Raw genomic sequence first — 13,732 nt, forward strand, 5'->3', positions numbered from 1 at the left:
GTTGCTCTTTTTATTTTTAGGGAGTTTGATGTTCAAATTGACCTTCTATGTTGTTAATCATGGTGATGGTGTAGGTTGAGAGCCTGCGACATCGGTGTGAACTTCAAGAGTTGGAGCTTCAAAAATCAACAAAGAAAACTCAGGATGCTATGGCACTTGCTGCAGAAGAATCTGCTAAATCTAAAGCTGCGAAAGAAGTGATAAAGTCACTTACAGCACAGGTTATATGCTGGTCTACATATACCCCTTGCTTTTCTAGAATCTTATTTTATAGGAAACTGTTCCCTGACCTATTATATGTGTCACATTGTGGTATAAGTTAAGGGATATGGGTACCTACCATATAATATGGAAATGCTTGATACTCATATTATTTATGTTTTTGTACGTGTCCAATTTTGATCTATGTTTGGGTTGGGCACTTTGTTGATGAAGCAATTTTTTATCAATACATTGCTATCTCCCCCAAAGCTGGGTTCCCTTCCTCCTTGGTTCCTGAGAGTCCAATCTTATAATTTTTTTAATTATGGGAATTATGTGTTTAGGTTGCAGGGTTTTTCTTTTCATCTCACTTCCAAGTTCATATTGCTAAATACTCTTTAGCTTCTTCTGCATAGGTTGCTTTGTGAATTTACTTTCTCGTTTTAGGTGAGCGCATGGATGTTATCATGTTGGATTAATAAGTTTCTTTTTGGATATTGCAGCTTAAAGATATGGCTGAGAGGCTGCCACCTGGGGTCTACAATGCAGATAGCATGAGGGGAATTTACCCATCCAATGGGTTTGAGCCAAATGGCATTCACAACCCTGATGCAAATGGAGAGTACCATTCTAATTTTTTCAACAGCTCTGACTTGGCTTCCTCTATGGGAGCAGACCCCGCACCAGTAAATGGAATGCTTAGCCCTGGTGAATTGTCTAAGGACTCGCTTGGAGGCAGTGAGACAAATACACATGATCAGAAGGAGGGGGTTTTGAACCCTAGTAGGGATGGCCATCCAGAGTTTAGACTTCCAAATGGTAGTGTAGGAGGTGACGTCTCAGAGGTTGCACCAGAAAACACAGGGCCTAGATTAATTCAAGATGACAATGCTAGTACGAGATCTAATGATTCGACATTAACTGGAAACATTGGTCATGTTGAGGCTGAATGGATTGAGCAGTATGAGCCTGGTGTGTACATAACACTTGTGGCCCTCAGGGATGGAACTAGAGATCTGAAACGTGTGCGCTTCAGGTATTTGATTTATTTCCCAACTCATTTAATTTTTTTCTGCACAGAAAAATTTTTACTATACTAATATTGATGTAGTTAATATTGTAATATTCACCACTAGATTATTATAACTTGATAGAAAAATTGTTGACATAATAATAGTTGCTAATACCATAATATTAAAATATTAATAATATTACAATATAATCAATATCATAAATATGATGTTAAATTTAATATACCAATATAATATTTGTGCCATTGCTAATATCATAATACTAGTGTATTATTTTACTTCTATTGATGATTTATATGAATACAACAACATACCAAGTCTTTATCCCACCATGTGGGGTTGGCTGAGCATTTTATTCATTTTTATCTATAGCCTTATCATTTGTAAAGCCCATGTAATTAATATCAAATCTAAGTGTCTCAACTAAGTGTTTCTTCGTCTTCCTTTACCTCTTTTGATTATTCTCATAATTCATGTTTATTTTATCCAACAAGTGTTACACCAACTCTAAGCTACCTAATGTAAGCCTTCTTAGTTAGTTCCAAAACATCCTAATTTGAAGCGCGTTTGTGCTTAAGGGCTTAATTTTTCATACGTTTGTGCTTACTTTCATGTAATAATCCTTACTTTCATGCGTTTGTGTTTAAAGGCATAATGTTTCATGCCTTGCCAACCAGTCTTATATTTATTTGATAAAACTTTTCTTTTAGCTTTGAAAGGATTCTATGTTCACATAAAATGTTGGAAGGGTTTTTCAAACAAATATGAATTCTAGATAAATGAAAAATTGTTGGGGTGTAACCCTTTCTAATGACGTGCTACACTACTTTTGCTTATGACAAATGAGATAGAGACATTGCATTGGTGCCTGAATGTAGTATTAAATTTATAAGCATTCTCACATTTTCATGGAAGGATGTGAGCAAAGAAGCTAATCTAAGATCATATAAATTAAATCATTGAATATTGAGATTTGGTACTTTGATAGGAAATTCTATTAAAGTGGTTGTGATGATTAGGAGAGAAATTAATATTTTGTGCCTTTAAAAGACAAGGTGGGTTGGAGAGAAGGCTAAAACATTGATAGAATCTGGATATAAACTTTAGGACTTGGGGAAGGATTGGGCAAAGAATGAAGTGGTGAATATCATGGATGAGACTTTAGAATATGGGGTAGTAGTTGTTAAGAGAATACGAGATAGGATTATTTAAGCTAAAATTGTTCTAGGAGAAGAAACTATGAATATTGTTAAGACATGCACTACAAGTTGGGTTAGGAGCAAAATAAAGGCAAAATTTTGGGAAGATTTAGAGGAGTCAAGAGATACCTAGAGAAGAGGATCACTATAGGAGGTGACGACATTTGGGTAAGTTTCGAGCCACGCTTATTGAATTCAATGAGCTAATGCCTTTTGATGTAGATATCAACAAGCAACAAGAGCAGCTAGACCAGATGTTTACTGTTCTTTGCCTTCAAGATGTTCGTTCAAAGCTTGAGCCTGTTAAAATGCATATTCTAGGCAACACCTCTCTTTCACCCTTGATAGAAGTCTGCCAGATTACTTCACACTTCATCCTTTGTTGTTGATTGTGGTGATTTAGTCCCTAGAGAAAAGGTTGCCCTTGCCACAAAATTTGGATCCCATTCTTATGTAGAGGTAATGGAAGGGGTTATCATGGTCGTGGACGTGTTCAATTTTGATTCCAATGTACCTACTGTAATTGTATTGGCCACACTAGGGCGACTTGTTATGACCTTTATGGCCATGCACATCGCGTAACCTCAAGTTGTTAGTGACAATTCAGAGATCCAAGATTCTACCAGTGGTGTTTGCGATAATAACAATGGCTCCCTTTCTGTGACTATCTCAGAAGTAGAGTATGTTAGTTCTGTGTTACACGACGAACTACTTCATCTATTGCATCATTTTCCCACATTATTAATCCCACAATCTATTTTACCCAATCCTCATCTCTCGGCCCATGGATTTTTGATTTAAGTGCTACTAATGACATATTTGGTAATAGTTCTTTGTTATCTGATATCTATAGCTCAAGGTTTTTACCTACTGTTACACTAGTTGATGGTTCTCAAGCCTCAATTAAGATTATCGAGAGTGCAAAACCCCTTCCTATATTGCCCTTGTCATGTGTTTGCATTTATCACAATGTCCTTTCAATTTACTTTCTGTCATTCAACTTACTCGTGAGCTAGACAACTCCATAACTTTTTTGTCCAATTCTGTATTTGTTTTTGATTGGAGGATTGGACAGGCGATTGGCACGAGATGTGAGTCTCGAGGATTATACCTTGGTCTCCATCTAATTCACCGCTATAGGTTTAATGTTGTCTAGGGCACCCATCTTTGGCCAGTTTGAAGAAGATGGTACCATATTTGTCCAATCTTTCATCATTATAGTGTAAATCATGTCAACTTGGCAAACACAACCGTAGTCCCTTTCCCAATTGAGTTAATAAGCATGTTAGCTCTCATTTTTCACTTGTTCATTTTGATGTCTGGGGACCTAGTTGTGTTTCTTTAAACAAGGGTTTCATTATTTTTTTACCTTTATTAATGATTTTTCACGAACTACCTATGTATATCTAATGAAAAATCAATTTGGGATATTATCCATCTTCACTACTTTTTGTATTGAAATTTCCACCCAATTTAATGTGTTTCATACGCTTTGTAGTGATAATGCACTCAAATACTTGTTTGCCCCTATTCAATCATACATGGCATCAAAAGGGATTTTTCACCAAACTTTTTTCCCTAGCACCCCAAGCAAAATAGGATTGTTGAATGAAAGAATCGTCATCTCATTGAGACTACATGCATGCTTCTTTTTCAAATGCATGTTCCCCTTTAGTATTAGGCTAATGTCGTTTTGACAGCATGTTATCTCATTAATTGAATGCTATCTTCTGTCCTTGCGACTAGGTCCCTCATTCTATCCTTTTTCTTGGTTCGACTTATAGTCTCTTCCACCTTAGATATTTGGATGTACTTGTTTTGTTCATCATTTTGCACCTAACTGTGATAAATTGTTTGTTCGGTCTCTCAAGTGTTTTCCTTGGTTATTCTCGTCTTCAAAAAGGATATCGATGCTACCCCCTTGAGTTGTCTCGATATGTTGGCTCTGTTGATATCACCTTCTCTGAGTTCATCTCTTCCTTCCCTTAGTGCACTATATCATTCGAGTAAGTGTGTGTTAGTTTACCACTTCTTGTTCCCTATTTGATCCTTCATCTCCGTCTTCGTCTTCCTCTTCCTCTTGGCTTAATCGCCCAAATCTTCAAACATACCAGTGTTGTCCTCGACCTATGGACCCATCAACAAAGTCAGTAGTAGATACATTCATGGAGACTGCAGTTAATCTTAATGGACCTTTGTCTTCACCCTTTGTGTTGATTAGTCTATCCTCCTCTAGTTCCTCTTTTGATTTTGACTTGCGCATTACCCTTTGCAGAGGTACTCGTTGTTGTACTACCCAACATCCCATCTTGAACTTTGTTAGTTATCACTTATTGTCCCCTAGCTATCATGCCTTTGTTTCTTTTTCTATCTTCGATTTCTATTCCTAACAATGTTATATAGGCTTTTTCTCATTGGGGGTGGCATGATGCAATGGTTGAAGAAATGTTTGCCTTGCATTCTAATGGGACTCGGGACTTCGTACCTTTTCCTCCAAGTAAGTTCATTGTTGGTTGTCGTTGGATTTATACTGTCAAGGTTGAGCCTGATGGCCATGTTGATCATCTAAAGGCTAGACTTGTTGCTAAAGGCTACACTTAGATTTTTAGCCTTGACTAAGGGGACACCTTTTCTCCTATAGTCAAAATCTCATTTGTTCGGTTGTTTTTGTCTTTGCCTGCTATGTACAATTGGCCTTTCCATCAACTCAATATTATGAATGCCTTTCTTCATGGTGACTTACCGGAGGAGATTTATATTGGGCAATTTCCTAACTTTGTTGATTAGGGGGAGTCTAGGCATGTATGTTGTCGATGAAAATCTCTCTATGGCCTTAAAGAATCTCCTCATGCTTGGTTTGAAAGGTTTAGTTTAGTTGTCTTGCATTTTGGGTTAAATTAGAGTGGAGATGATTATTTAGTTTTTTACTAGTCTAAATTTGGTCATCGCATTCTTTTTGGTGGTGTATGTGGATGATGATTTGGGCATCATTGAGTTGAAAACACATCTCCAACAACACTTTCAAACCAAGAATTTGGGTCACGTAAGATATTTTTGGGCATTGAAGTGGCATGATCAAAGATTGGTAATTTGGCATCTGTATTTGTTAGAGAAACTTTGCGTTGGACATGCTTGAAGAAATAGGGATGCTTGGATGTCAGCCATTAGATACTCGCATGGATCCAAATATCAAATTGTTACTAAGATAGGGGGACCCTATTTTCGACCCTGGGTACTATCTTTGGTTAGTTAGCAAACTCAACTATCTTATAATCACTTGTCTTGATATTTCATTTGTTGTCAATGTAGCAGCAAGTCAGTGAGAGGCGATGATGAGAGAGTTATAGTAGAAAAACTAAGATGGTTCAATTAGACTAGAAAAGGCTAGTAGATACTCCTGTAGAGAGAGTGGATGGAATAGAATAAATTGGTAGCAAAAGAAATTATAGAATACCACAAAAAAACTTGATGGGAAACTCAATAGTCGTGGTATAGGTTATGATGGGTTTATAGAAAATTAGTTATTGATAGAGATGATTTGTGAGGTAAAATCCTTATGGCAAACCTTAGCATGAATAAGGCTTGTCGTGTTGTAATTTAAAAGAAAAAAAGAAAATAAAAGTAAGACAATACGAGAGAGTTGGATAGGTGGGGTTCCTTGAAGGAGCTATATTGATGTAAGTTCTAAGAATTCTAACCACAAATTCCAAGTAGCTAAGAAAAATTTAATGGACTTGTGGATTCTCTTGTAAGGGTTTTACCCGTTGGGCTAGTGTTGTATTAGGGATGGATACATGTTATATAGGAACCAAACATATATGGTATATACAGCACAGTACTGCTAAAATTAAACAAATTTTTTTTTTTTTTTTGGGTTGAGTTTTCATGTAAAACATCCAAGGTAAGATGCAATCTGATGTTGAATTTCCATTCCAGCCGTAGAAGGTTTGGCGAGCACCAAGCGGAGACGTGGTGGTCGGAGAACCGTGAAAGGGTTTACGAAAGGTACAATGTCCGAGGGTCAGATAAGTCGTCAGTCTCTGGCCAGACCACCCGTCGATCTGGAGGCGGCGTGTCACCACCGCCTTCCCAACTCTAGTTTTGTTGTCAATTCTGATAGTTGAAGAAGAAGTAATTTCTTTCTAGGTTAAGCAAGCAGTAGACACCAATTCTTGGGAAGTAATCAGAGCCTCCTCCTTTGCTTTATATCTCTTTTCCCTGTGGTATCATAATTATTTATTATTATTATGTTGTCGTTCAATTTAATTGTCTTCTCTTTCCTTTTGTGGGTAGGTAAGGTGGTGGTCATCTCTGTTGTATTTTGTAGTGTACATAAAACCAAACCATCATCAAATTTATCAGAAGTCTTGGTAGAAATTGTTCTCTCTCAAGGCCCTGTCTGGGTGTACTGTGTTTCATTTATGTCATATGTGCCTGCGATGAGCCGACTGAAATTTTATACTAAATTTGATTATATATATATATATATGTATGTATGTATGTATGGAATGGTGTAACGCTTAACCATAGAGCGAATTACACTTGGTACTCCGTAGGGTGTATTTTCCATGTTTTAGAAGTGGAACGGTCGCTAAAATATTCTCATTTAACTATATTATTATTATTATCATTATTATTTGTTATGAGGTTATTCATGTAATGTATATTAAATTCAATTTACTAAGTACAATTTTTGAAGCATATGGGAGTACTCTGTATATTTCTGCTAAGCTTTTGTATTTTAACTATACTTATAAAATTATTATTATTATTATTATTATCGAAAGCATTTAGGATTGAAAATAAATCAGTATCAGATTATTAAATATGCAAACGAACATAAAAGTTTTACATGGAAAATTTAAATTGAAAAAAATCACCGACAGACAAAGCAATAATGTATTATAAGATAACATCGTAATTGATAGCACAATTATTAAGGGTGTGTTTGATAGTATAAAAAATATATGAAAAATGTTATATCTAAATAATTAAATTTAATTTTTGGTGTTTGACATATTATTTTTTATGGTATAATTATTAAAGTATATTTTTGTCTTTTTTTTATGAAAAATTTCATTTAAGGGGAGATGATTTTTGTTTTCCATATAAGTTAGAAAATGCTTTAATTTCCATCTATATGTTATCAAATACACCCTAAGGGTGCGTTTGATTGTAAGTATGAAATTTGCATAGAAAGAAAATATTTTTTAAGTAATTGAATTGTCTAGAATTAAATTTCAAGAAAATTGTTAATTGAAGGTGTTTGATTGGTTTAATTTTTTACTTAGAAATTGTTATATTTTTTTAGTTTTTGATGTTTGATTGCCATTATTTTTCATAGAAATAATCACATACACACGTAGATAGTTAATAATCAAATACACAAATCAATAATTAACTACATAAAATAATCAAATATACATATATTCAAAAAATAAATCAAATATACATACACAAATATACATACACTAGTAAGTTCAGCCATAGCCGCTGCAAGTCGTCGATGACTGCTGCCCAGCCATAGTTGCTGCAAGCCGTCGATGGCCGTCGCCCAGCCACAACTATTGCAAGTTGCCGGATCTAGTTGATCTTTCTCTTCTCCGGTGATGGGCAATCATCACTGCAAGTCGTCGGATTTTATTGATTCTATCCCTGCAAGTCCCTTCTCTATTGATGGTTGATGGTCGATTCAACGTGGGTTTTCTATTTACATGGAAAATTGATTCTAACCCCCTATGAGAAAATTAATTCCACCAAAAGTGAGAAAAGAGCATTACGTGACCACAAGTTGGGAAAAAATTTTCATGAAAAATTTGTTCAATCAAACACCTCAAAAGATGGAATTTGAGTAAAAAATAATCATTTTTCATGAAATTTGATTGGAATTGTTTTTCATGAAAAATGTCACATCAATGAAAAATTTTCCATGCTTGCATATTTGATTACTTAACATTTTCTATGAAAAATTGTCATGGTACAACACATTGAAGCATATTTTGACCTATTTTCCATAAAAAAATTGCAATTAGGGAATGTGAGAATTGTTTTTCATAGCATTGACAAATATTTTACTTTTTCATCTTTTTAAAATCAAACACACTAGTAAAAACATATTCATATTCTTTATTAAGGTTAGTTATGTATTTATAAATCATATTTTCTGCATGAGCCAAATCTTGTCATGTACATATCGTAGCATACACAAGACACCCTACTACACTAGAGTATGGAATCAATTTCATACTCCACTTAAATGTTAAGCTCTATTTGATAGCACACATTTGTCATAGAAAATATTTAATCATGTGTAATTATTACATATATTTTTTATGGAAACAATCAAATACTTTTAACTTTTCTATGGAAAATATGTGTATGGTATAAGCATGTAAAGATTCTTTTCATGGAATTCATTTTCCAAGAGGGTGGGGTGGTTTTTGTAATTTAATTCTATGAAATTCATTTTTCATGGAACTAAATTCTAGATAATGCAATCAAACAGACCCTTAAAAATTTGCTGACCTATTATAAGGTTAGATTCTTTTGAAGGCAAATCACGAAGCATGGCATTTTATCAAATCCCAATAGTACATCATTTAAATTCATTTGTGTCAAAACTGCTCGCATCTTAACTTACTATAGTAAAAATCTAATATTCTGATCTAATAATGGAATGTCATATTATATTTTAAGGTTATCATTGTCAAGATCAAATAATCCCAAACAGTGTCAAACGCCAATAAAAGAAAGACTCGACAGAAAACTGACCATGATGGTGGATCTGTGCAGTAAAATTGGGTGAGACAAATTTGAATCTATCGAATTTGGGCTGAACAAATCTGAAACAGATCAAATAGATCTTGGTAGATCTAGGTTGAGATTTGTTGGATTTGGGGCAAGGTTTGGAAGGTTGATAGCTATGGTAGAGAGCAATCGACGGCAATGGTGTCAACAAAGACGGAAGTCAACAGTGACGATGGCAAAATGAGCAAGGGTCATCGTTGGCTGCAAAAGAAGGTGAAAAGGCAGAGGATGAATGGTTGAAAAGATGTCAAAAGTCTGACGGTTATGATTGAGTGGGAGGCAACAAGCGAAAACGATGAACAGGCGAACGATCACGATTATGTTCGCAATGGTGGATTGATTGCAAGGGCTATCGACAATCAAAGACAAATGGACTGATGACGGTTGACGACGATGGAGCACATGGAGCTGGCGATGGCAACGACAACAACGAAAACTAGAAACCCTAAGTGATTAAGAAGATGAATGGTTGCAGATTTGATGTTGAGATATGCTAAAATGCTGATGCTTTGATCCAACAGTTTTGATACCAGTTTGTAAGGATTTAATAAGATCGAAAACAAACCACGATTAAACTATCAAATGCACAAATGAATATAAAAGATTTATATGGAAGACTCAAATTAGGAAAAATTAAGGGTAGAAAGAATAAAATATTACTATGATAATATTGATATTACAATAACGATATTACTGTAATAATTGCAAGATGTTGGATATTTATTTATATATCTATCACTCATCTTATATGTATACAGAAAATAATTAATTTATATAAATTTATATTTTAATTAGAAGATAAACCACATAAATAAATATTTAATTATAAAATATATTCAAATCATAATCAAATTTAAATTTTAAGTCCCAATCATCATCACATAATATAACTTAACTTATGCATGGGTCTTCTTTGTAAATGTTGAATAAGAATATAATTGTTTTAGTTTATTTAATTTTGGGCCGTGGATTGTCTGGGGGTTTCCTTGAGGAGTTCCGTTTAGTAAATTGAAGTGGGTGGGTGGGGCCCAATTCTGGTTTTCAGCCAATCTTTAATTAAGCTTAATTAGGATCTTACAAAAACTTCCGAATATACTTTTTCTTAGTTCTTTTATATAACAAAAAAAAAAAGAAAAAAAAAAAGAAAAAGAAGAAGCATAATTCACTCTCCACTATATCATCATCTTCATTACCTTTTATCTTTAATATCTTGGAAGTTCCACATATTATATCGTTTTCCTTTCTTCTTCTTCTTTTATGTCTATTTATTTATGTTCCAGAATCCATTGGCAATGCTTCCTCTTAGAACCCATCGCTAGAGGGGGTGGCAGTTGGAATCTGTCCATAATGACGGGTTACAACCGACATTTTTTAATTTTTATTTTCTTGCTTTTATTTTGATTTAATTTAACATATATTTTTAACTTAATTAACATTTAATTTAATTAATTTAGCATAATTAATAACAAAGGGGTGTTTTTGCCCAAAAAATAAATAAATAAATTGTAGGGACTTCTAGAAATATTTTTAAATGACAATAGGTGAAACACAAGAAATTTGAGTTCCTAGGAAGAAAAAGTCAAATTAAGAAAGTCTTCACTTACGATTTATTTTTTCTGTCGAAATTAAGGGTACGAGCGACGGAGAACTGCGCAAAGACGATAATCTCAATAAAGAGTTGAATTAAAAATAAAAACCCCACTAAAATATACTTTGGGTGATTTGGTTCAAATTTAGTATAATATTTGTTTATTTTTAATCCTTAAAATAGGTTAAATTAAAATTTATGTGATCTTGGGATTAATTCTAATTTTTAAATTAGATCGGACTTAAACTCAAACTCAAAATGAAATTGAAATCAATAGATAAAGTTTGAACATGCCAAATATAAACAAAAATAAAATAAAAAATTACAAAAAATTAGTTGAAATTATTATTATTATAAAAAATATTTCATTCAAAAATAAATTTTATAAGAATAGCAATGGAACCCCCCTAAAATCCTAAATTTGTTATCATGACTTGTGAATAAAGTAATTAGTATTATGAGTTGGGCTTATTCAAGTTTTATAAAATGTCGGAGAAGACTGACTGACTGAAGCTGAAGCTCCATCATGACTAATTTTTTTAATTTTTAAAATGTCATGGAAGTGACATCTCAAGGCTTTATATATACTCACACTCAAAATTATCTTCAATATATATATAATTCTATATTATATATATATATATATCAAGACCAACATGCATTAAACAACTCATTTTTGAGGACCAATTTATATAGCAAATTCACCCAATTGCAAATAACTACAATTCATACAATGCAATCCTTCATGATTTTAGAGGATTTATCAATTAAGATATATAAATTAAGAAAGATAAAATATATAAAGTATTTTAAAATTTTAATATATTTATTAAATTTATTTGATAATATTTAAAAAAAATTACATGATTTCTTATCTAAATTTTTATTTTTAGATTTATTTATCTCTTTCCTTTCGAGATAAACATATATTAGTCCTTACAGATAAAAAAAAATGACGTTTGTATTCTCTAATTTATTCTAAAAAAATTAATAAATAATTTGATAAAAATTTTAAAATATTTTTAACCTTATTTTGATCATTCCATATTTTAGCTTAAAAAATATTCTAACTTTATATTAATATAATATTATCTTACTTATTTTAATAAACACTATCTTATTGTTTGGATCGTATTATTGTCCAATAAAACTAATTTAATAATATTTAGTTAAATTATGATTTGAGAAGAAACTCATTATTTGATTAGATTTATGAAAAATACGTATAAATTAGAATTATTCTTATTTTGTTCTATTAAAATTATCTTTTATATAATAATATTATTTATATTATTATATATTAACACTTTTAAAAAAATTAGAAGATAAGTCCTACATAAATCATTCTAAATGTTTAATTTTAAGTATATATAAATTATAATGATATCTAAATTTAGCCAAAAATGCATGAGACGAAAAAATTACTGTCTTAAGAGAGTGAAGCACATCCAAAGTGAAGGAAAAAAAAAAAAGTAGTAAAGTTTGTTCACGAGATGCCTACCAAAGCCAACTTCTAGACATAAGTAATAATAATATATAAATTTTAATTAAATGTGGATGGAAATTGTGAGTCTTAGCTTTGGAATTGGAAATGTCTTCTCTCGTCATCTGATTCTCTCAGTTTCTTTGTGCCTTTTTCTCTTCCCCTCTCTTCTTTGACTCTCTGTTCTTGCAGACGTTTTTCTCTTTCTTTCATTTTTATTCATTTTTTACGTCTCTCTCTCTCTCTTCTTCGCCCTGCGCCTCCGTCGTCTCGTCGCCGGAACTGCCGGACTCCGCCGAGGCCTTCAGCCTCTGAACCGCCGCTCGCCTCTCCAATCGCCCGCAAAACCGCTCTTCCACTTCACCTACTCCCCCTCAATTTCCTCCAGTCCTCGCCCCTACGACGCTGCCGACTCTGATTTCGCGTAGACGCGCTAGGGCTTCGGACTGGCTGGTGCTGTTTTGGTGTTCTTGGCGCAGCAGCGGATCTGTGAATTCCAGGCTGGGAAGTGGACGGCCGGTTTTTCGTGTTGAGAGTATCGTGTGTGAGGTTTCGGTGAGAATGTGAAGGTTGATGGTGGCCTGCGGTAGAGAGGCGGAGAGGGGTTTCCGTCGTCGTTGTTGATGATGACCGGCGCGCCTCGGAGCAATCGCAGCGGGTGGTGGCGTCCCGGTGAATTTCTCACATGGAATGGAAGATCTTGTTAGCTACGGTAATGCTAACCGTGATATCGAGCAGGTACTTATCGTCTATATGCTTGTGCATTTTGTATGCGTATGTTGATAGCAAGTATCAAATTTCAACTGCTCTGCTTCAATTTGATCCCACTTGGACATCAGTTGATCGAATTGCCGTGAGAAATACTTGTTCATTCTATTTTCTGCTACATTCATTTGATAAACTCTGTAACTATTAGACTGCCTTGTTTGATTTGCGTTGTGGTTGTTGCGGTCTTCTTTGCGTAAGAAAGACTCGTGAAAATAAAAATGATTTCACTTGACTTGCAACCTATGATCGTATTTGGTGTCTAGACGAGAGTTGCGAACTAGATGATGTAGGATGCAGATGCCTTTGCCACAGCGAAAGGCCACAATTTTGTTGGCTATTGATGGATGACAGCTATTTAGCTAGCCATTGCACCTTGGGGCACGTCTACTTGCAGAAAAGGGGGGAAGAAAAATCTTCGTGATGGAAGATAATTTATCTGCTGATGTTTGAATTATCTGATTCTATCCTGCTTTGTTATTAGTTTGTTCCAGAAAATATGGTATTGAATCAAATCCAAATAGCTAGTCCCACCTAGTAGAATTAAAGATTTATAAGGAAATAAAGTGTGTTTTTGTACATATCAATGACTATATGGGGTGTGGGTAAATTCCACCTAGACCCCTTGCGGTATGGGCCATTTTCACGTAGACCCCCT

The 13,732-nt window shown here is 33.9% G+C and overlaps 1 protein-coding gene across 6 annotated transcripts in view; it reads left to right on the forward strand.

The window, feature by feature from the left end:
* LOC127800681 (PH, RCC1 and FYVE domains-containing protein 1-like) overlaps window positions 1–13,732 on the forward strand; it is a 58,802-nt gene that overhangs the window by 7,610 nt on the left and 37,460 nt on the right. For 2 of the 6 annotated variants that reach the window (XM_052335434.1, XM_052335436.1), the window contains exon 1: window positions 12,424–13,047. The exons of 1 other annotated variant lie outside the window; for it this stretch is intronic. In XM_052335434.1, coding sequence (XP_052191394.1) covers window positions 13,000–13,047 — 48 coding nt within the window. In that variant the 5' untranslated portion in view covers window positions 12,424–12,999. Of the gene's footprint in view, window positions 1–74; window positions 222–704; window positions 1,238–6,367; window positions 6,823–12,419; window positions 13,048–13,732 lie in introns of those variants that run through there. 3 more of the 6 variants (XM_052335433.1, XM_052335438.1, XR_008022834.1) reach the window with 3 other exon arrangements.

This window comes from Diospyros lotus, chromosome 4 (genome assembly GCF_014633365.1).
Source record: "Diospyros lotus cultivar Yz01 chromosome 4, ASM1463336v1, whole genome shotgun sequence".
Classification (NCBI taxonomy): domain Eukaryota; kingdom Viridiplantae; phylum Streptophyta; class Magnoliopsida; order Ericales; family Ebenaceae; genus Diospyros; species Diospyros lotus.